Below are 25,151 nucleotides of genomic sequence, written 5' to 3'. Positions count from 1 at the left end.
TTGTTCAGTATCCAGATCTACACTTGGTAATTAAAATAAAAATAAATAAATAAATAAATAATAATAATAATGATGATAATAATAACTATTTGTAAAGCACCCTTCATACAATAAATGCTTCAATAAATAAGTGCTTTATTCTGAGACAAAAGAACTCACTTTTTTTTTTCCACAGTGGCCCTAATCCTCTTCCGTAGAAAGTCAGTAACGATTAATATCCCGGTCTTTATTAGGGGTGGTGGGACAAAAAAACCCTGATATTTCCACTTGAGAAATATTGGCAATACATTGTCACCAAATATCAATACATTTTTTTAAAACATGGCTTAGAATAGATTCAGCTACTTTGGCTTACCACCACCAGAGCGTCACTACCCTCCACTGAACAGACATAATGACGGTTAGATGGATGGCATTTGATAACAAAGAGGACATGCAAGAAAATAGCAAGCTCTGAGCAGTGACTGTCAGTCTCTTCATGTCTGCACTGGACTCTGCCTGAGCTTTGACAGTCAGTAGAAACACATTCATGGCCCTTTGCAACATATCGAGATATTTCCATTTGCGATACGTTATCGATACACCGCCATGTTAACATTATCGTCATCACTTATCAGCCTTGAATATCTTGTAAAGCTCTGATTTAGCACAGTTAGTTAACAATTGGTCATGTGTTGTGTTTAGTGCTACAGAAAAGAAATAAATCTTTATTATTAAATAGTAAATGGACTGTACTGATATAGCGCCTTTCTAGTCTTTACGACAACTCAAAGCGCTTTACATTACATCTTTAACCATTTAACCATTCATTCTCACTCATACAGCATTATTACAATGTTGCCTTTGTGCCGTCTCATAACAGGCTTTAAACGCTGCCGGCGGCTCTGTGAGAGGCACAAACTGAAGCTTCAGTTATCAGTGCTGCAATATTCATACTTTGTGCTTACTTTTTTGTGAAATAATGTATTGTCAATGAATATTATACATTATCTGACTTTCCTGCTCATGGAAATAATTTCCTTTTCATTTACAGATATGATATATTGTAGATTTTTTCTTTGTGATATATAGTGTATCACAGAATCCCCTCTAATGTAATATATCATTACCATGAGAAGAATACCCTGATAATATCTTATCATGAGTTCAACCCTCTAGTCTTATTAATTTTCTCATACTGTGAAAATCACAGTAAAATCTGGCCCGTCATCTTTACAATCACTTATTTAAGCAGAGTTACTTGCACAGGTAAAGGGTCAGCATGAAGGTGAACTCTCTCTTTCTTATCTCTTTCTCAGCTCTCGTTCCTAAATTATCTCCTCTGTCTTTCTCTTATCTCTCTGCCCCCCCTCCCTCCTCCCCACTTCCCTTCCTACTGTCTATGAGCAGTAAATCATCCTGTACTGAACAGATGAACCTTCAGGTTGCTGAGCTTTGGGCAAGCTATCAACCTCGGCATCATAAGCCCAGTAATTAGCGCTTCCCAGGATAGGTTGGTGACATTATGATAGAGCAAGCTGTTCTGTCATATCACCGGCTCTCAAATTAGTCCTCACTGCTGAGTGATGGGGAGCCGGAGTCCAAGCATCAGGCCTGTGGCAGGGCTTTAATGGAAATAATAATGATGTTTATATTTATAGTATACTGTAAATTGGGAGTATTTTTTTAAAGACACAACAGAGTGATAAATATGATCCAGGATGTGAAACAATATACTTAACAATTTCAGCTCTGTTCTTTTTGGATATTTGGGGTTTGAACTGCAAATTCACCGACACCTTTTGGTCTTTGGTCTGATTCTGGGGACAAAAGAGAGTTTTGTGAAAGATGACAGGTTGAAAATTATGTAAATAGAAGCTTATCTAAGTAAGAGTGGGGCAATTAGATGTTCCTAAAATAATTAGTCAGATCCCCCCTCCCCCCCAAATGTCCCCTGGGAGCCGATGCACGAGTGCTGACACAGGGCTTTCTTTTTTTGTTGTTGTAGTTAAAAAGTCCTCCTGCTGTGTTTTTAATTCAGCTGCAGATGAAAGTGAGCTTTGTGGCCATGACCAGAAAAGCATGGAATTATAGTAATCATTGGTTTGGAAAATTAAGCATCTGAAAATGCAACAAAATAAACAACAATAATCAAAAAAATGTAAGTTTTTCTTTTTATTTATTAGTATGGGAAGATTATTTTCATTATGCTGTTTTGTTTGTTTCATACTATATATCTATGCATGGCTGACAAACAACAATACAACCAATATAAAGTTTCTTTAAGCCACCAGAACTACTTTAGTGTTGTTTTAATATAGATCAGTGGTAGGCAAATAGCGACCCGTGGGCCAAATCTAGCCGTCCAGAAAATATATTTGGCCTTATGTTGAAAGCTGAAGTTTTTAATTTTACATAATTATTCCCACACTCTAGTGCAGGTAACAAAATGAACACAGCTGGCTCATGTAAATCACAATGAATATCTTACTTTTTTACAGTTTTTTACACAGGAGGAGAAATTCCAAAACTGGTTACAACATGTTATTTTTAATTATGTCTAATAACTCTACCAGAGAAAACAATTTAATGTATGAATTCCAATTTCATTTCCACAACTTTTAAACACACAAATAGGCAGTGGTTGAACAGAAATAGTGTGTTGGTGCCATGTTTTTCTAAGGCAACAACAACAGCAAAACTTCCAGTCAACCATGAATAAAATAGGCCACTGTGTGTAGATAATGAAGTATGTCTCTGGCTCAAAGTACAACACAGAGCATATATTTGTGTATGAGTCATTATTTGCCAAAAGTGTAGTAAAGAAAGCTGTAACTGTCAGACATCATTTATTAATGGTGAAATTACCACAGACACAACCCTAAACACCCCAACAGCCCTCCAATGAAAAAAACCTTAAAAACAGGCTGATAGTTAAACCTAATTGCTGATCCCTGATATAGATTCTACAGCGTCTCTGTCGCTCTACTGAAAGAGTTGGACACCACTTGCACTTTAAATTCTCTTTATATGGGGCCTGATTTACTAAGGTCCCAAAGAAAGGGTACTAAATTGCGTGTGCAGTGCAACAGATTGCACGTTTGGTTAGCGTGTTGTTTGTGGGTGATCTACTAAGAATAACTGTGTAAATGCAAACAGGTGCAACAGGGTGCAGACAGCAGTATTTAAATGAGGGTTTTGAGTCTTAATGGAGAGTTTGGAGGAGCAGAAAGCCTGCAAGCACAGAATGAAATTTGATCCCATGAAATTAGAAGAGGTTAACAAGCATATTGAGTTAGGCTATAACAAAAAAAAATATTACCAGAACAAACGCTACATGGGAGTATTTGCGAAAGTCGATGCTGTTAGTAAAACCAAAAATATTCCACTCCAAAGATATTAACACAAGTGGAAAAAATCCATTCTCTGCGTATTTGCGTCATTGTGCCTCCTTCTCCTCCTCTCCACAGTAACAGAAGTCATCTGTGTGCAGCCGGTTAATACCTGCCCTTCAAACTTATTATTTATAGATGCAGTTGCCGTCAGCAAAATTACCTTCAAGTTTGGCAAATCAAAATGCGTGTGCTAAATTAACATATTTGCATTTTGTCCTCTAGGGTTAAACGCCCCATATTTTATATTCATTATGGCAAACGTACTCAGTGCGCTGCCTCAGTAGATTAGCCTACACAATTTTTTGCAGGTGATGTCAAGTTTGCACACAGGTGGACCATGCAGGCCTGGTCCACCTGGATAAAACCTTTCCTATCAGGATTCAGATGATGCATCAGGAAGGGATTGGACCCCAAATTCCTCCCACCTGTATGCAATCTTATGTACTTGTATTTTTCCACTCATATATTCAGGTTTTTCCCATAATTTTCCCCCCTGTTCATACAGGCGTATGAGTGTCCGTAAAAATGATGTATTACATTGGTGTGTGTGTCCACCATCGCCAGCAGCAAGACCTTTGTTATTGACCCATTAATTATTAGTCCATCCTTTCATGGCACAACACATTCTGCCTGCACAATTTACCACCCCTGTCTCTATTGTTGTCCGATGTGTGATATATCATCTCACTGTTGCATCAATACCACTTAGCTGCCACTGGTCCTCACTCACCCAGGAAGGAAATGGATTGCTGAAAAAGAGAGAGAGAGAGAGAGAAAGAGAAGGGGGTTGAACAAGGGTTGTAAACGAACCAAGATAAATTTGGGCAAACACACTCAGCCCTATGTTGTTGGATAGTGAGGGGAGCCTTGAGGATCAACATTTATGATTTCCATTAAAGGCAAAATAAATTATTTGTGAACAGGTGAAGGGCTCTCACTCTTTTTCCTCCACCCCTTCCTCATACTCTCATAACTTCCTCAATGGTACAGTACATTCATTCCCTCTATATACCTTCAGACATCTTTCCCATCTCCTCCTCTATCGCTCCCTCCTCCAGCTTGGCCCATTCCTCGTGATTTATATTGAGTCCTGGGTAGCTGATCTTTATTCAGCAGGTCTCCAGGCAAGGCTGATAACACCAAGGTCCCTCATCAATTCTGTCCAGCGTCTCTGCGTCCCCGTTTCTCTCTCTCTCTCTCTCTCTCTCTCTCTCTCTCTCTCTCTCTCTCTCTCTCTCTCTCTCTCTCTCTCTCTCTCTCTCTCTCTCTCTCTCTCTCTCTCTCTCTCTCTCTCTCTCTCTCTCTCTCTCTCTCTTTCTCTTTCTCTTTAGGGTGGATTCACAAGCAGCTCTACAAGATATATGTGGTCAACTTACTGAAGGAATGATGGCAGTTTACAACTAGAGTCAGTGAGACGCCCTAAGGCTGTTGAGTGGATGGGCTCAAATTGATGTGAATGGCACTCTTGAAATAGCCCAACCAGTGAGAGAGAAACAGTTGTTACAAGAATTTTCTTGTGTAGTTTGCTACAGAGGAAAAACAAGCAAATACCCTGACGGAGGAGTTTTCTGTTTCCTCAATTTAACCGCTCATTTCATGGTTATAAATCCTCCTAATTAGATTTTAAAAATTGGCCTCAGATTGGTGGATTTAGATTTAATGTCTGACTGCTGTGAAATGGTCAACATCCAGTATTCCATCCATGGTCAAAACTGGTTAAATTCCCAGAGCTTAAAATCATGGAGATTATTTGTTCAAGTCAGTATAATGGCCAAGGAGAGGCAGGAAGGCCGCTTTGGCTTTTACATGACTTCTAACTGAATGATATATAATCAGAATCAGAATCAGAATACTTTATTGTCATGGACATTACTGTTCCAATGAAATTCTCGTGCAACCCCTCAGTGGTGCGACACAAACAACATAACAGACGGTATAAAAATATATATATATATATATATATATACCGGTATATATTAAAAAAAACATATATATATAGTATAAAACAATTATGTACAGTCATCATATAAACAGTCAGTGTAGATGTTGCAGTCTGTATTGCACATTGTAGTATTGCACTTAGTTAATAATTTAAGAGTCTATTCCTGGACATTTGTATTCAGCTCCTAATGACACAAGGATAGAAGCTGTTCGGGAGTCATGAAGTGCTGATTTTAAGGCACCTGTAGCGCCTACCAGAGGGCAGTAGCGTGAGGAGGTGGTTTCCTGGATGCCATGAGTCTTTTACTATGCAGGTGGCCCGGTCTGTGCAGTGTTTATTACTCTCTGTAGTTTTTTCCTCTCAGCCTTGGTGCAGCTTGTAAACCACACCAAGATGCCATAACTGAGGATGCTTTCAACAGGACATCTGTAGAAGGACAGCAGCAACTTTCCTTAGTGTCCTCAGAAAAAGTGCGCTGCTGTGCCTTCTTCACAAGAGCTGTGCTGTTTGTGGACCATGAGAGATCCTGAGAGATGTATCTTCCCAGGAATCTAAAGTCACTGACCCTCTCAACCTCGGCTCCTTTGATGTGCAGGGGAGCGGGTTCCACACTCCTCCTCCTCCTGAAGTCCACTATCAGTTCTTTTGTTTTACTGGAGTTTAGTGCCAGGTTGTTGTTCAAGCACCAAACTGTCAGTTTGTGGACTTCATCCCAGTATGCTGACTCATCATCATTTTGGATCAGCCCCACCACTGTTGTATCATCAGCAAACTTAATTATTTTGTTATTTTAGGTTGGTGTACAATCAAAAGTGTCCAGTGTGTACAGGACTGGGGATAGCACACACTCCTGCGGAACTCCAGTGCTGAGGGTTAGGGCCGGGGAGTGGTAGGATCCCAACCTGACAGTCTGGGGGCGGTCTGTTAGGAAGTCCTTGATCCATCTGCTGGTGCTCTCAGCGACACTCAAATCGAGCAGTTTGTCTACCAGCCTGCTGGGGATGATGGTGTTGAATGCAGAACTGAAGTCTATAAACAGGATCCTTGCATATGAGCCTGGGTGTTCTAGGTGGGTCAGTACAGAGTACAGAGCAGTGTTAATGGCGTCCTCTGTTGACCTGTTGGCTCTATATGCAAATTGATGTTGATCAAGGGAGGGTGGGAATAGTGATTTAACATGTGTCAAGACCAGCCTGTCAAAGCACTTCATCACAGTTGAAGTAAGTGCTACTGGTCTGTAGTCACTTAAGCTGCTGATATGTGTTTTCTTAGGGACGGGTACAACAGTGGTGGTTTTGCCAGCTGATCTGCGCAGTCTCGGAGCACTCTCCCACGGATGTTGTCTGGGCCCGCAGCCTTCCTGGGGTTAACTCTGTAGAAAACTTTCCTGACTTCCTCAACATTCACAGTGAATGCTGGTTTGTCAGTGGCAGATGGTAGTAGTGCAGGTGTAGAGTTGGTCTCATCCACCTCACAGCGGGCAAAGAAGTGGTTGAGCTCCACAGCCAGTGTGTGGCTGATGCCTCTGGGGGCCGGGTCCTTATTGCCCCTGTAGTTGGTGAGGTGTTGAATGCCCTGCCAGATGCCCTGGGGGTCTCTCTCATTGAAGGGGCTCCATGTTGCCAGATCTGAAAGCAGAGTTGCGTTCTTTTAGCAGCAGTTTAACATCTCTGGTCATCCACGGTTTATTGTTTCAATGGCATCTAGTCCTCCTGTCCTGACCTGACCTACTATTTTACTTTTTAAAAAAAGATCTTAAATAAGAGTTATTTATTTAAAAAAAATACATGGTTTAAACCAATCTAGATTTCTATAATTTAGCACCACTAAATGTTATTAAAAAATCATTTTAAATTTGGAACACATATTAAAATATTTAAAGTCAGAAAACTGCTCTATAAAACTGTTCAGTGTGTCTTCAACTCCTCTTGACAAATGGACAAACCTGTCCCCAGTAATGATGGAGAGGGCGTCTCTGTGTGATAGACATACTGTACAATTACCTGAATATTTAAGCCAAGTTATAATAAATCATTGTGACTAAAGACACTTTCTTCTTCAGGCAGGATTTATGACTGGATTCACAGGTTATCACCAAATCTTATTGTTTTATATATCAGCAGAAAAAAGGGAAGTTGTTAACATCCTGAACATTCAGGTTCTTTTTTTAAGCTAACACAAAGTTTTTTTAAAGTATTGAGTCATCACAGGAGTATGAGACAGTATGTGAGGCTTAAAGCTGTACAACAGGCTTATACATGTATCTTTATATTTACAGTACAAAGCTTTTTCTTTGATGCTGTTTTTGGAAAGTGTACAGTTACCAGAAAGACAGAAAGTGAAAATGGCTCGATGTTTGACACACAAGCAACATGCTCACAGTGATTTTCGTCCCTACAAATGACACACAAACACTCACACACACTGACGGTTACTCTTGTTATTCCTCCATGAGTTACCTGGGTGAGGATCAGACGCTGCCCCTGGCCAACAGATCAGAGAATTATGGTAACACAGCTGCTGCCTTGGCTCCAGTACAGCACGCTCTCTCTGTGTGTGTGTGTGTGTGTGTGTGTGTGTGTGTGTGTGTGTGTGTGTGTGTGTGTGTGCGTGTGCGCGTGTGTGTGTGTGTGGTAAGAGACATGGAGGATAAGATATGGTACAGATGCTTGTGTGAATATTTACAGTACTGAAAGTCCCACATTTGTGTAGGTCTGTGTGATTAGTACAACTCAGCCATGCAGACACACGTGTGACTCCTAACACACAGGTGTTTTCGTGGTGTTTTGTGTGTGCATCATGTGACAGCATGTGTGCTCGTGTAACTTTTTTTTTCCTAACCCATTTAGACACTGTCTGTTGTAGGATGCACATTTTGCGTCACTTCACAGTAGGTTGCGGTAAAGGAGCTGACTTTTAAAAGTGCTAACGTTGTGTTTCGTTCTGTAGTTCAAGAAACTTTTTTTTCCTGAAATTGAGGTCATGTTTATTTAATGCAGTGACAATAATTAGCCCCTTTGAAACCAGTTACAAGCTGATGAATCAGGCTAAGGTATTTTATCCAGTAGAATTTGGACTTGTTTAAAGTTTAAAGGCTTAATTGAATCAACTGTAAGAATTTCTATTGAAATTATGTGTACCCTATATTTTCAAGGTTTAGTATTTGCATTTTCTTTTTGAAATAAATATTTTATTTATAATACAGTATATGGGCATTAATGCTGAAAAAAGTTTAAATAATCTAACAGTATGCTAAATGAATTGATAAAAACAAGTTAGCAGGAAAAATCAATAATTGTCCTCTTCTGCATGATGGAAAACTGTAACCAGACGTATGACGAGCATTTCCTATGGATGAAGAAATCTGCTACTACCATCTACTACATTGCTAGTAAGCTACTGTGAATTTTTTTTTTAATTGTGTGCATTTGCTGTCGCAGGATGCACACACAGACATACATATGCATACAAGCCTGTGTGTTAGGAGTCATACGTCAACACGCATGTGCATTTGCATGGCTGAGTTGTACTATTCACACACAGATGTACATTCATGCAAATGTGAGACTTTTAGTAAAAATCATGAGCATACTGTATGTACCAGTGTTATGTCTGTGACCCTTTTCACCTCCATTGTGCATGCCTGTGTATGCGTTTGTGAAGACTGAACCTTTATTGGAAATATATAGAGATCCTTCATCAATCATTTTCTCAGCCTAAAGAACAAAGTAAGCAGTACACTTCCAAACAGTACATACCATAAAACGCAAATAGTATTATACACAGATCAAAAAATTCTCACCCACCGGGACACTTCATTTTAATTCTTACAAATATATTTACCTTCTTTTGGTTTATTATTTCTACATTTTGTGAATTTAAGAGTTTCCTTGTTTCTACCCCATCTGGTCAAGGCAGATGGCTGCCCACATATAGCCTGGTTCTGCCTGGGGTTTCTTCCTGTGAAAAGGGAGTTTTTCCTTGCCGCTGTCTCCAACTGATTGCTTATGTGGGAATATTGGGTATAGTGTAGACCTGCTCTATGTGTAAAGTGCCTTCAGATGACTTTTGTTGTGGTTTGGAGCTATAAAAATAAAGATTGATTGATTTGTAACAACTGTACAGTACATTCTCAGTTCAGTGTGGTTCCATTAAGAACCAGTTTTAATTGAGAACATGTAATTCAGAATCTGAATCCAACTTGAGAACTTGTTGCATGTCACGTCACTCTGTTACCCAAACTTTACAGTCTCTCTCTTTACTGAACTATCTGAAGATATAAATAGAATCTTAGAAAAGGGTTACTGCTGTGCTTCAGCTGTAAGAAGCCTTTTCAGCTGTTATTACGAAAAGGTGTGCCTGCAGCCCACATTTGATTAATTATTACTCTAAACACTGCTGAAATCTTAATTACTCCCCTGATTTGCTCTCCCTCTGTGCTGCTCTCTTTCTCTCGCCCTCGTTTCTGCCTCCCTGAGCGCAGGTGTGAGGACTGAGAGGCTGATTGAGTGTTGGCGCCCACTGTAATTAAAAAAATAAAATAAAAGTATTTGCCTTCTGTAGATTTTAAATCAGTTGTATTTTTATCAGCAATTCAAGAAGTCCACTAATGAGAGCAAATGATTATAAGAAAGGACAGTCTGAGTTTTACTGCTGGTTTTGGTGGCAGCTCAGTAATATGAAGAGCACAAAAACTTGCCTCATATGATTATTAAAGACTGTGTAAAGTGAATTCTTCTAAACACATTAAATAGCTCATAAATGTATTTAATAAAAATGGTGTAAAAAGCATTTCAACCATTTAGATTTGAATTGTGGAGCTAGGCTTCACACACTGTGTTTCAACATTTCTGTGTTCAGGATTTAGTGGGCGGGTCTGAAAATCACTGCAGCGTTACCCTCCCCTGCTGCTGTAGTGGTATAAATACATTCAGTGCACACTACTACTACTACAGTCTACAGTTAGCCGCTGAGCTAGCCGCTGAGTTAGCAGCAGAAAGCTCTTAGACCTAGCGTCCATGTTTCTGGTAGAGGTGGTGACTTTGATTGACAGGTGACACTTGGTAGGGGGCGGGGGTAAGCCTAATTTCATATATTTGGTGATTTTTTTAATCATTCAAATTTGACAGGGTGGTTAACAACACATTTTTCTGTGGTATGTCAAATTCAGAACAGATATTAATTATTACTTTACATGGACTAAGGATCTAAAACTTATAGTACTAATGAGTCTGTGTTAAATTGCTGTTTCAAGTAATACATAATCTGACCCCTTATGCAGATCTTGTATTAGAGGGTCTTAGTTTGGAGCCTGCTGCAGATCCCTACAGTTTTTGCATCAGAGTCGCTCCCCATTCACCTTTGTTGCAACCCAGCTCTGCTACAGATTGCCTCTGCCACAGGAAGCTGTTGTTCTGTTCTCGAGGCCCTCCCTTCCCTCCTCATCATCAGTTGTAACCACAGCACAGATCTGCCACTATTGATTTGAACACTCTCTGTGTCCAGCCTGTCATTTTGATTGATTTTTATGGACAAAGCCAGATGGTTTTTCTTATGCTGTTCCATTTTTCTCTTTTCCCTTGACTGGAAAATTATATATAAGCTCCCAAGTTTATCCGTGATAATCAGCAGTTGTTGCTAAGTATGAAGCTTTTTGTCAATCATACTCTCCAGACTAACTCTATATATATTTATATATTTATAAAATAAAAATAATCACCATGACCAACTGCTGTTAATGCTATTTCTGACCACTTGAGAGTATAAAGCATTTAAATGCATTAAGTAAGTCTTGGCATTATCCTGCCTGCATGCAGCCTCACTGGAATGAGTGAAATATGAGTGAAATAATTAAGGCAATTCACTTTTTCCCCTATGTACCATTTTCTTCTACACTTACACAGTCTAAAGGGCTCATCAACAGAACAGAGGAAATTTTAATTTCAGGCACCTTGATCTCTTTAAGATGTAATGCTGCCAGGTGCCAAAATAGTATGCACTAACATACTCCGTCATGATGAAAAACATTAGAGAGCTGAAATTTTTGTCTGTTACTCCATTATTAGTATACGGTATATATATGTGTGTTGGCAGATACTAGAAGAAAATTTCTGTTAATAATTAATGCATTGAAATACTGTGTATGACTAACTGTCACCTTCAATCCTAATAATTAATTAACTAAATCAACTTAAGTGTAAAATATCCTGCCTCAGTAAAAATGTGTCACAATTATTAAATTGGCAGATGTTTGCTTGAAAAAGTGCTTTATGTCAAAAATTAGGCTTTTGTTGTGGGTCAGTGTGTCCTCACTTGTCTGTGTGTGTGTGTGTGTGTGTGTGTGTGTGTGTGTGTGTGGTGACAAAGATGCCCTTTTTACTTATTTATGTAGTGTAAAGATGTCCATGTACTTGTTCTTTAGGTGAATATTTTATAGATTTTATTCTGTATAGCATGAACCAACATTTATAGGAGCTGGAGTTTGCGATGCCCATACTTACATTTGATGGTCCTTCCATTGTCTTGTCTTGTCCTTTGTTTCTGACTGTGTCCTCATGTGTTTACAGGGAGTGACGTACTGTGGGGAGAGTTCTGCCAGCAGCCTGACCATGGCTAATGTCCCGTGGCACCAGGAAGTGGTCACCTTTGTCCAACAGCTGGCTGACATGCTGCCTCAGTATGAGATCGCCTGCGAGCATGAGCACTCTAACTGTCTGCTCATCGCACACACCAAGGTAAGAACTCACCGTCAGAGGGTCGTACATAAATTAACACACTGCTTTCTGCTGCCATTACCAATTAAATATAGTGAGACCAACATGTTTTACATCAGCAACATTGAATGTAAAACACTGAGCTGATGTTGCTTGAGAGTGATACACAAGTAGTTATCTGTGTCAGTGATTGTGTTACATTCAGGAGACAAACTCTTTGTGCTTAGATTTTAAGGAGAGGAGTTATTGGACATGGAAAGAGAATTTCATACTTTCAGGTTTCATGTGTAGGTTAGCTGTCCTTTTAGCCTGGTAATCTATACTAGAAATGGTAAATGGACTGTACTTATGTAGCACTTTTCTAGTCTCCCGACCACTGAAAGGGCTTTTACCCTACATGTCACAGTCACTCATTCACACACACATTCATACACTGATGGCAAAGGCTGCCATGCAGGACGCCAACCTGCTTACCAGCAGGAAACTAACATTCACACACACATTCATATACCGTTGGAGCAGCCATCAGGAGCATTTCAGGATTCAGTATCTTGCCCTAGGAAACATAGACATGTGACTGGATGAGCCGGGAATTAGTTATCATTGTTATTAGAAGACGCACCCTTACATAATAATTGTAATTATTATAATTGTTGTAATTCTGCATAATTACTTCTCAGACATAAACACACATACATTCCTTAACTCCCATTTTCTTCTCAAGTAGCTTTTCACAAAACTCATGAACTTAAACCAGGTTCCTTGTTTTTAAATTGTTGTTTGGATTTTTCTCTTGTTTCATTATTTATGTAATATACTCCCCTGTCTGCTTTCCTTTAAAAATATGCAACCATCAAAGTGGTTTATTCTGGCAGAGACTGACCCGCCTGAGAAAGTCAGGCGACTGTCCATCAATAATTAATGGTTGATTAATTGCCGTCTCGGCTCTTTCTGACGGAGTAGAAATTCACTCCAGCCAGCCAGGCACCCGAAACCTCCCCATCACACACACACACACCGAAAACACACATACACTTAAAACATAAACACTGCACTCTTGATGTGCAAACTCTTTATCCTCATTAGCTTTTGTTACTGCAGTGGCCAGAAGCATCATGTTTTAAAGTTATCCATCCGTTCCATTTTTGTTAATATGATAATTTAGGAACTCCTTGTGGAGACTTCTTCAAGCTTGGCACAGATGTCCACTTGGACTCAAAGAGAAACTGATTAAAATTTGTTGGTCAAAGATCACTGCGACCTTAAACACATTTTTGGCCGTAACTTAAAAATTCATTCACTAATTATGACAAAGTTTCACACAAATGTCTTACAGGATAAAATGATGAAGGGATGACATTTTCTATCCAGAACTTCACTGTGACATTGTAATGTTCTGCTCTTTTCTGCTCATTATTTGACACCATAAATCAGGAACAGAAGGGCAGATTATTACCACATTTCACAATTGATCAGATACTGAATTGATGACATTAATCTTAGGTGTCCACCTTGAAATTGTGATGATTGATTGGATCTTCTGTGCTGCCGGGTTGAAGATGTGGGTGTGAAGTGTCTATGTTTTATCATTTGTAGCTTTTTTGCAGCAACATCCACATCTGAAGCATTGTCTACTGTCAGGACTACAACTCTTGTGTTCTATCAAAAGCAGCTTTATAGGTCAAACATGTGAACACATACAAGGAAAATACACTTAACACCTTTTAACTAAATTCCTTCAAAGTCTTTTCTACAAACGTCTGGACAGACATGGATGTAAATTGCAACATGAGTGGTTGGCAGAGGTGGCGGTGGTATTTCTAGTTATTTACTAGAGCTTTGTGTTCATGGGACTGCCTACAGAATTATTTAGCTCTGTGGTGTCTGTAAACCCTTTGTGGCTTCGATGCCTTCAGTAAGAAAGAAACATAAGCGTGTTCATTGAAAAACAGAGACTGCGTTCATTAGTGGGGGGTTTTCAGAGCCAGGATGACGCTCCATTTCACAAAAACGAGTTTTCATGCAGACTGCAGCACAAGTTGAATTTCTAAGAAAAGAAAAATGTTCACTGGTGTTTTAAAATCTCAGGAAACAGTTCACTGACATCCTGCTTCTGTAAGATAAGGACTTTGTAACACAAATCACAGGGAGGGAGTGCTCAAAATGTGTATTCAACTTGTTAAACCAGTTTTATTTCGATGTGTGACCTCACAAAATGACATCACATTGTCGTGTTGCTTCTTTTGTCTCTGCAATTGTATGAAATTGCAGGTGTAAAAAATCTGATGGGAATTAACATTTTTCTTTTTGCTATGTTCTACAGTAACTACAAATATGTTATTAGTATTTCTAGCCACAACTATCCAAAAAAAGAGGCAGCTGAATGTCTTAGTGGGCTCATATCTGTGACACAAATCCATACTGAAGTCCAGATGAAGTTTGTTGATTGAAAAACAAAAACACTGAAAAGTAGTTGTTGCACTATAATTATGAAACAATACATGATGTGATATGTGGTGACCATGATGAAAATATCGGAGCCCTACTAACCCCCTTTGTCCCCCAACTCCCGCCGCCACCCAAGGGAACAGGTACAATAAGATAGAAGAAACCACACCCATGTGTCAATCAACGCACGTGGTGGAACGTATGCAGCCCAAACAAATACATAAACACAGGCAAATACACATTTTGGCTCCTACATAATTATTTATTAAATAGATTAATGTTTGAATGTTAAAAATTAGACTTTGTGACTTTTTCTTTTTGGATTAAGATGTGAGAAGAAAGTTGAAGTCACATTCAGTATTCTGTTGCCCACTGCACGATGATGATGAGGATGAAGATGAGGAGGATGGTGATTATAAAGAGTCCTCATGGTTGCAGTCTTTAACTTGCATTTGTAAAAACACACACACACATACACACACACACACACACACACACACACTTTTCCTGAGACTTAAAGAGGTGTTAAACAGCCAGCTGTTCACTTAATTCCTCTCCATTTTACACTCCAGCAAGAATGCAATCAATATTTCACTGAATTGATTTCCTTCCTCTCTTCATTACCCCTCTCCCTCTCTCTCCTCTCCTGTCTCTGTTCTGTCTTCTGTCTCATCAACTCAAATTCGCTATAACGGCGGCCATTTGTGCAACTGCTTCAGACACCTTAAGTCTTTTGCACCTCCTCGCCTACAACTGTCAGTATTTCTTAATATACATACACACACACACACACTCTCTCTCTCTCTCTCTCTCTCTCTCTCTCTCTCTCTCTCTCTCTCTCTCTCTCTCTCTCTCTCTCTCTCTCTCTCTCTCTCTCTCTCTCTCTCTCTCTCTCTCTCTCTCTCTCTCTCTCTCTCTCTCTCTCTCTCCCCCAATCCTGCTATCAGTCATGCAGATTGCAGCATTAGTGTTTGAGTCTCTAAAGCAGGATCTATCTGACTCTTTGCAATTACTGCGTCTTTACAAGCTTTTTCAGCTGAGCTTTCACACACACACACACACACACACACACACACACACACACACACACCTTATACATCCAATTATACTTGTTTCCCCACTGAATGTTTGTTTCTCATATCTAAAAATAAATTATAGGCACTTAAACAAGTTATCAGGGTGTGTGTATGTTATCAGTTGAATGCATTTGTGCGTTTAGTGTTTAGTACACACACTAATGTGTTTACAAAATTGCAACAGAGAAAATGTATCAAGGTTATTATCGCAAGAAAAACTGAAAATAAAAACCTATACAGATGACTGTGACATATAATCTTTAGATTTTGCTTGTCTTGATTATTTTGGCCAACTGAGATATTGATTACTTTTAACATACTTACATTGAATCGCTTATTCTTAATGAATTAACAGCTGTCCACTAAAAACCCATTTTAATCTAGCAAGATTGGTTATAGCTTGTATAATTGTTTGCTGAGAACAGTGAGAGGGAGAGAAATGCTGAATATCTCTAAAACACAGCTGTAAAGCATGAACAAACATCACTGACTTGAGCACAGGTATTACCTTTAAGGATATAAATAGACTTAAGATAATGTGAATAAACAGGTTAAACCAAACAATAACCTTAATTTGAACTAAATGCCATTTATTGTCCTGATAGTGTAAAACAATTTAAATTAGAAAATAAAATGGAATATGCCCAAAATGTCAAATTACTATTACTGCATTTAAAGTTTTAACAAAACTCAATATGTGGATAATACATGATTTGTAAAAACACATCTGTAAACATTTCCAATGAAAGCACGGGAGACAAATTGTGCTCAAGGATTTAGTTTTTAATTTTTATTTTATTCTCAGTTTTACTTCCTGCATGAGTGTGCCTGTGATCTATTTTAGTTCTTAGTAGGTATGCATCTGCCCCAATTTTTCACTCCAGATACGGATTTTGATACCTTAACTTACATAACAGGAGAGTTTAAAACACATCACAGGAAAGCACATCAGTCTCTTTTGTTTATGTGTGTGCGTGTGTGCGTGCAGACTTCACAGTCTTCAGAACTCAGTTGGACGATATTTGATGTAGTCCTTTAAAAGACATCAGAGGTGTGTGTGTGTGTGTGTGTGTGTGTGTGTGTGTGTGTGATATATCGCTCTTTAGCCGTGAGTAGCGACAGATCCTCCCTGCACTGACACATCATCATCATTAGTTCCTTTTTAACCTCTGGGATTTTCCCATTGATAGGCATTCCCCTCTCTCTCTTTTTCTCTCTCTCTCTGTCTACATCTTTGCCTCCTCGACCCTTTTTTCTCTTTCATCTTCCTTCTTTCATCTCTCCCCTTCCCTCTTCCCCCCCTTTTTTCTCCTTATACTCCATCCTCTTCTCGCCCCATTTCTCTGAGGACAGTGTAAATGAAAATGGCGCCCTTAAGACACAAACCTCCTGGGGGGTATTCCAGAAAGCGGGTTATGTGGAAAACTCAGAGTAAGTTAACCCTGAGATGAGGGAAACTCTGCGTTACCCGTTCCAGAAAGAGAGGTAACTGAAACTCTTGAGTCAGTCACCATGGTAACTGACTCTGTGAACATAACCTGCTCGCTGGGAGGTTTTCTTTAAGAAACCCTGAGTTTCTACCTGTCTCCTCCCACCTGAAGCAAGCTACCAGACATGGGTTGTTGTCCATTTCTCCGCAATCTGATAGATATCGAGGCAGAATTAATTCGTAATGCCTTATGTCAGGAGATGTATTCAGGGCTCAATTGGATGTGCTTTCATTCTGAGATGAATATCTGTTAGAACGGTATCACTGTTCATTACTCTTAATCATCATTTCTACAGATTTAAGTCTTACGTAAGTTAGTCAGTGGAGTGGTGCATTAAAACTTAAGCATTGACTCGGACAGCAAGTTTCTCCCATGCTGCTTCTCCTTAGCGTCTGCAGCGATGTTACTTTTTGTGAAATATATGATCATATTCGCCACAGGCCTGCAGGGGGAGCTCCTGTTCCAGTGAGGTGACATGACTCAAACTTTTTTTCTCAATAGTTGCCATGGTGAATCAAGGTATCGGGGCTCCATTGATGATGGCTTTTTATAGTGGTCGCGCTAAACTTAAAGTTAACATACTCAGAGTTGATTTGAACTAATTCAGATCAGCTGTTCTGGAACCGGATACTCAGAGTTTCTCAAGTCAACTCAGAGTTCAGGGTTGGACTCAGAGTTTGTTGAACCTCCTACTTGGAATACCCCCCAGGTCACGGACAAATCAGTGCCATTAGTATATTTGTTGTGTTTGTGGTTTTCAAGTCTTTTTTTTTTTTTTTTTTTTTTGCTATTAGATATGTTCTGTCCCTTCTCCTCATGAAAATAGTTGAGATAGGCTTGTTGTTGATATGTTGTTTTTCTCTCATGCCAAATGATGTATACAGATACAGATACCTGATCCCAGATGGGGATTTGTGATTATTGTGCTTGTCACCTTTTAAATTTAAGTCGGTGGCACTTTTTACATTGACTAGTATTGATTATTGATGACCCTATGTTTGATGTTTCTGCTTCTTGTGGCTCCTATTATATATATTTTTATGTTTGCCCTCTTGTGGTGTTTATATTTGTACTTGCTGTTAAGCTGATCAGCAGTGAAAATGATCAGAGCTGATTGCTGTCCTCTGTTAGAGAAGACTCTTGGCTGTCAGATCCCGGTCGAAGGTCCTTTGCTACATGTCAAACCCCCTCTCTCTCTCTCTCTCTCTCTCCCATGTTTCCTGTCGGTCTACTGCTAAATTAAGGCATCTATGCAAACAAAATCTTTAAAAAAAGAAGAAAAAAAGAAAAGACTCTTGGCTGTGTCCAAAATCACTCCCTTATTCACTCATTCATTACTCACTGCAACACCAAATAGTTCACATAGTAGTGAACACTAAAATGAAGATTTCGGATTTTAAGTAATTGCCATCATTGTGTGCCGTCACCATCGGCTGTAAAGGTGCACAACAGTTTTCACACCTTTTAAAAAATGGAGTAATACATTGTGGGATTGTTAGCAGAAAGTAGTGTACATGGCATGGACACTACTTTTTTTCCATTGTAGAATAGTTGAGAGCTCTATGTAGTGGAGATATTTACACAATCATCATATCAGACACTCCAATAAAATGGTGGAGGGTAAATGTAGTACACTACCTGTATATAGTAAATGGGGAGTGATTTCGGACACAGCCTCATTCTCGCTCACACACATTTGCCTGAGGAAGATCCTGTAGATTGAAACGTTGCCTTACTCATAAGAGAATAATAATCTACTTGGGAGCTCCACAGTGTGCAGACAAACATCATGTCCCATTTATTTATATTTGTTGTTACTGTAAGGAACAAACACGTCTTTAGGGATACATCAGAAATGCTCCTTTAGCATCCAACTGAACATTTAGGGCCTGATTTACTAAGATCCCAAATAAAGTGTTGCAGTGCAACAGATTGCACTTTTGGTTACTGTGTATTTTTGACTGACAGTCTCGTTGGCACAGAGACACAACATTGAACAAATTGCACAACAGTGTTTTATCACTGTTAGCATTTAGCTCAAAGCACAGCTGTGCCAAAGTGCAGCCTCACAGATTCCTCAGAACATATGCCGAGTCTTCTTTCTATAATAAGGATGAAGGGGAAACTAATTTACAGTGTGTGCTGTAGTAGAAAATAATCAGTTATAATTTCAGTTGAGCTTTAAAACAGAGTGAAACATGTGATTGTCTTCTGCTTTTTTTTTTTAACTGTGAATGTATTTACAGTTCATCGGTATGCACTCTTACATGAAGGCACCTCTTCTCTTTCTCAGTCTAAAATCTATCCTTAGCATCCTCGACGATCCTCAGCAAAGACCCTGTTAGTAAAAACAACAGACTGTCTTGTTCTCTTCCCAGACAAGCACAGCTTTGCTTTGTTGCTTAGAGACTGAAATTGTTTGCCGAGATGCCGGCCGAACAAATATCATCTCCTATCATTACCAGAAACATTAACTCCCAATAGGCACAGCTTTTTTTCTTCATTTTTTTTCTTATCCTCCCTTCTTTCTCAGGGCTCATTAGCAATGTGGCGGGTAGATTGTCTCTAATGGTTGAGCCAGGCGTAAAGCATCTGAAGGGTAGCGCTCAGACGCTTCTAATGTGTTACTCCTTCAGCGGGTCTCCAACAGGAAAGGTCTTAAACCGGGCAAATAAGTGTTGTTCCTTCGTGAGTACATGTGGTGTCTTTAGTTGCTCTCTTTTCTTTTTTTGGAAAGTCAGTGACATAATGGATACTCCCCCCTGTCCTGTTATGTGAATTACAGTAGTAGAAGCAGTCTGGGAATTAAAGAAAAAAACAGGCCCCAGTCAAGTCTGCTCTTGGGAGGTCTGGACAAAGCAGATATTAACCAGATAGAGCTTTTAAATGCTAAATGCTGAGAGCTGAAAGCAACAACAGTCGTCCCCTAGTGACATCCCAATGCCATTTTGCATTATCAAAAACCCTACCAAAAATAAACCCAGGAAGTGAGTTTAAAGTCATCAAGGACCATTTTAAAGATCAAACTTTGCTACACACTGTTATAAACAACACTAAACTCCAGAGGGGGAAGATTGTTGTGTTGTTTTTTTGTATTACCTGCTTTGCTTTGTTTCCTCTCTGTTTTTCCCACCTTTTTACAGACAACAAGAGAAACACATGGTATTGTATCAGCTGGAGAGCACTATTGCATGCTGGGAAAGTAGAGGTCACACTCCTCACCCCTCTGGGCTGGTTTTTGGTGAAAACAAGCAGGATTACAGAAGCATAAAATATGTTGGAGGCTATAGTTTTCTCCCTCCTCACTGTTGGACACACAAGCTGCTCTCGCTCTCTCTCTCTCTCTCGCTCTCTCTCTCTCCCTGGTGGTTAGTGTGCCTCTCTCACACATAAACACACACTCTCTCTTTTCACTTTTCAGCTCCTCACTCTCCTTCTGTCTATTCACCTCCCTCTCTCCTTCTTTTTTCTTTTTTTTACTCTGTGGTGTGATGGATGGCAAATTGGTTGAAGGAGTAATAAATGGTGATTGATAAAAGGAGAGATGGAAGGAGAAGGGAGTGAGGGTGGAGTTTGTGACAGCACAGCTGTTGGAAGAAAAGGGCTAAACAAACAGCAAGTGACCAAAGTGGAACAAGAAGTTTAATAGAATAATTGTTTTTGTTTAGTTTTTCGGGCACATCTGTAAATTCTGTGTTGTTTAAATTGTTAATTATTCCAGCTCATATGTAAATGATCTAATTAGCAGGCTTTAACCCTTTCATGCATGAATTACGTTAACCTCAGAAGTGTTATATTATATTATATTATTATATTAATTGATAGTGTATGGGATGATGCACTAGTGTCCATTGTGGTGGTTTAGGTGCAACTACAGTACGCCATTAAAATCCATGCAAAAACAGCTTTTGACTAGCTGTCAACTTTAGTGACCACTGTTCGTGAAAGGGTTAAAATGATCATGATGTTTCAAACACAGCTTTACTTGTATGAAATGGAGATGGAGATAATGGTTTGATTAAAGCTTCACAGATGGAAACATTTAGAGCCATGGTAACAGATGGATATGTGTCTCTCTTTGTGACCCTTTATTGACAAAAAATGTATTAACATCAATTCTGAAAATAATGGTTAGTTGCAGTCCTTCACCTGCAGAACCCCAGCTGATCCAGATTTGGAAAAGTAAGGTGAACTGGTGAACAGTGTCATCTTCTATCTTGTATTTCATTACTGGCTCCTCAAATGTGATTGCTTATGGGCATTAATGATAGTCAGTAAGAAAGGAGTTAACCGTGTAGCTTGTTCCTTGCCCATTGTGGGTTTGTATGTATGGAGGAGGATCTAAAAGTCAATTCTGAAAGGTACAGGAAGTCAGTGCAGAGCAGCTAAAACTGGACTAATGTGTTCTCTCCTCTTAGTTCTGATTAATAGCCGAGCTGCAGAGATTTTAATGAGCTGAAGTCTTTCAGTGGTTTTTCAAGTTTCCTTATTTTGGTTGTTAAATTGGAATTTTAAATGAATTCTCAGTGTCATTACAGATATTTAAGACAGATTTCATAAAACGTTCTCCTCTCTGTGTGTGTGCTTTCAGTTCAAGGTGGACGGCGAGTGGTGGACGTGGATCGACTACGACCGTTTCCAGGAACTGGTCCAGGCTTATGAGGAAAGTGGGGGAGAGCAGAGCTTCTCAGCCCTGGACTACATAGCCAAGACACCCAGCTGGGCTCTTTTCGGGGCCCACGAGCAAGGTTTCGACCCTGTCGACACACGTTACCAACGACGCAACAAAACCAAAGACATCTCAGGATGCTGATAAATTAGAGAGGGAAAAGTAGGATGAATCCGTACTGATCTTACAAGTTACTAGTAAGAAGGTTTCTCCCTTGTTTCTCTTCTTTGGATTTTTAATCGTATTGGCTTGACCCCCCAAGATCAGCCCAAATTGCCTAAATCTATTCATTCACTTATTTCCAAGACGTTCCCTTAAGTTCTTCTTTTGTTTTGTTTAGATTTTCCCTCTTTTGTTGAAGGATTCCTTATTATACTGTAAGTGTCAATGGCTTTGATCTTTATAACCACTATTGGCAGCACATGGGTAGGTTTACATTGTATATGTTAGACCTGGCAGTAGCTTCATCACCATCCTCATTTTTGACGTTTTCTTTTTTTGAATAATCCAAGTTAATGTGAGGCCACCGCACTGCACAGGATATGATTAGCTGTTGGAAGTAACACCTTTTCCTCCCCTCGTGTCATCTGTGGGAGCTACACATCTCTCCCAGACACCTTTGCTCTCTTCCACCTACTCATTAGGACAGTAGTTGTTTGTGTTTTGCAGCGAGAGACTCGAGCAGTAAGATAAGAGCATCAAGGCTGCATCTCCGCTGGGAGCACGGTCGTCTTCTTAATGCCCTCTTTGTTTTTTGAGTGCAACTGTTGTATTGTAGTACATTCCCAGCAGTGTCAGCACTTGGTTTAAGATTTATTTATTTTTTGGCCTAGTAGGCAGTGAAGAGGCAGACAAGGAAACATGGGGAGAGAAAGATGGGTATGACATGCAACGAATAAAATAGATTTCTGTATTGCATTCAACGACCTCAGTCATTATATCACTAACTCTTACAGCTCTGAGTTAAATTGAAACATAACTGAATACAAAAATAAATGGTTATTGTACAGCACTTTAAATGTTTAATTTAGCTACAATTCAGGACAGGGTTTGATTATAATGGTGGTGATGTGGCTACATATGGGTCTAACTAACATACGCCTCCCCGAGTCCAGCATGCCAGAAAAAAAGCCTATTACTGATGTTTTAATCCAGATGTATAAATTAAGTTCATTTTAAGTGGTTTTTATTTGTATGTAAATCCAGATGTAAACATTTAAGTCACTTTTGATTTGTAGTTTTGTTAAGATCTCTGTTGCTGCAGTGTCTCCCTGTAGGGAGGATCGTCCAGAGCAGCAGGTGTGGGTGTGTGTGTGTGTGTGAATCATATATCACTGTAATAAATGTTTTTGGAATAATCTACTTTGTGATTTGTGAATTACATTTACAGCACACATACACAAAGGTGCATTAAGCCACTTGTGGTTTACTGTATTTCAGGCTGACACTCTTGATGTTATTACTGTTATTATTAGTCTTTTTTTTTTTTAACTGGCAAGTGGGAGTTTGACATTTTAAGACTACAATAAGTCGGGTGAAAGCTTTCTGGGCTGCACTTAGAGCCTAAAAGAAGAGCTCTAATTGAATAAGGATGGAGGCAGAGGTGAGCTTCACAAGAGGTACGGCAGCCAGCATCATTTATTTTTAAGCTAAGGTTAAATTTGTTGCTGCTGTTGTAAATTCAAAAAATAAAACAGCAAAATAAGCAATGCTATTTACATTCCATCAAATATTATTTGACACTTTCTATTAAAGACTTACATTGCCTTTAATGTAATACAGGATGTACGCAATTGTAAAATAACAGCTGTCAAACAAGTAATAATCAGTGAAAACCTGAGCATCTACAGACACAAAGTGACTCATTGCGTTGTCCTAAACTGTGATTTTAATGATGTGAGATTATGCAAAGCAAGATGAAGAAGTTGCTCTTTATTGGGCAACCCACAGATGATTGAAGTTGCCATGTAACTATCAATATGTAGCAGTCATGGCACTCTTTGTATTGTGCATAAACAAGGATGGGAAAAAATGGGTAAAACTCAACCTTCTCCAACTGCTGTGCTTTGCTGTGTGGAGTCCCAGGAGAAAGATAAGTCACTTAACCTCTCTAAGTTTATATTTTCAGCTGCATTTGTTTCTCTATGCATGTCCCAGCTTGTGTTATGAGACAAATGACAGGAGCAGATCAAACGGCTAAGGAGAGAAAACCTACCTGGAGATGGTGAGAGGGCACAGAGGGGGGTAATGGCTCTATTGCCTCAGTGAACAGTTACTAACACTGCAGAGGCTCACATGCACTCCCTTTTTCGTTTTTATGCCTACGCACTGACGACTGGTATTATGTTTTCAGGTCCGTCCCATTTTCATGAAGGCAATATCTCAGGGATGCCTTGAGGGAATATCTTCAGATTTGGCACAAATGTCCACTTAAATTAAAGGATGAACTGATTAGAATTTGATGGTCGAAGATCACAGTGACCTTAAACACATTTTTGGCCATAACTCAACAATTCATACTAATTATGACAAAGTTTCACTCAAATATAGCAATAGCAAATCTTATAGGATAAAATGACATTTTATATCTAAAAGGTCAAAGATCACTGTGACATAAAGCTCTGGAAAAAACCCTTTTCTGGCCATTGTTCAAAACCATAACTCAGGAACAGAAAGGGGAGATTGTGACCTTATTTCAAATTCATTACACTAATCTTGAAAGTTCATCTTGAAACTGTCATGACTGATTGGATCTTCTGTTCTGCCGGGTTGAAGATGTGTGTGAAGCGTTCATGTTTTACAATTTGTAGCTTCTTTGCAGCAACGTCCATTTCTGAAACATTGTCTGCTGTCACGGTTCCAACTTTGTAGCTGTGACAGTAGCCTGATAATTGTATCAGAACTTTATTGATACAGCACCTTTCAAACAAATCAAATGCAATTCAACTTGCCTTACAAGCGATTGACAAAATGTGGGAAATTAAAAATAGATTTAGAGAATAATGTATACTAAAATCAATTAATTGAATAGAACAACAATAAAAATATCAGTAGATAAGACAATGAGAAATAGAAATAATAATACTAGAAATAAATGTATCAAGAACTTGTGTGTTATTTTTGACAGTGAACTAAATTTGGACAACATACAAACATTGTTCAGTCTTGTTTTTAGCAGTTCAACAAAGTTGCACTTTGTTTACTTCTTAATGATTGTGACTCAGACTGTGCAGGCAGGCTCATAACTGAGACGAAAGATATTTCTCTTATCACCCCAGTTTCAGCTTCTTTGCTTACAGACTTATTTTAAAATCCAACTCATTATGTAGAAGGACGTGCATGACCAGGGTCAGAGTACATCCATTAACTTTTAACTTTTAACAGTCCCACAAGCCTTACATCTGCCGGTATTAGATCAGTCTTGACACCGTGCTGTGTG

General features: G+C 39.2%; 1 protein-coding gene across 1 annotated transcript in view; it reads left to right on the top strand.

Annotated features, from left to right (window-relative positions):
- The window catches only part of tyw1 (tRNA-yW synthesizing protein 1 homolog (S. cerevisiae)), a 68,738-nt gene extending 45,674 nt beyond the window's left edge, over positions 1 to 23,064 (top strand). Inside the window, exons 15-16 of the mRNA XM_053320524.1 lie at positions 11,883 to 12,050; positions 21,635 to 23,064. Of these exons, the coding sequence (XP_053176499.1) occupies positions 11,883 to 12,050; positions 21,635 to 21,856 (390 nt within the window). The 3' untranslated portion in view covers positions 21,857 to 23,064. The remainder of the gene's footprint in view (positions 1 to 11,882; positions 12,051 to 21,634) is intronic.
- The last annotated feature ends 2,087 nt before the right edge of the window (positions 23,065 to 25,151 follow it).

The sequence above is a fragment of the Scomber japonicus genome, chromosome 6, assembly GCF_027409825.1.
Source record: "Scomber japonicus isolate fScoJap1 chromosome 6, fScoJap1.pri, whole genome shotgun sequence".
Taxonomy (NCBI): Eukaryota; Metazoa; Chordata; class Actinopteri; order Scombriformes; family Scombridae; genus Scomber; species Scomber japonicus.
The sequence above is the reverse complement of the archived record's forward strand: the minus strand, read 5'-3'. Positions and strand labels throughout refer to the sequence as shown.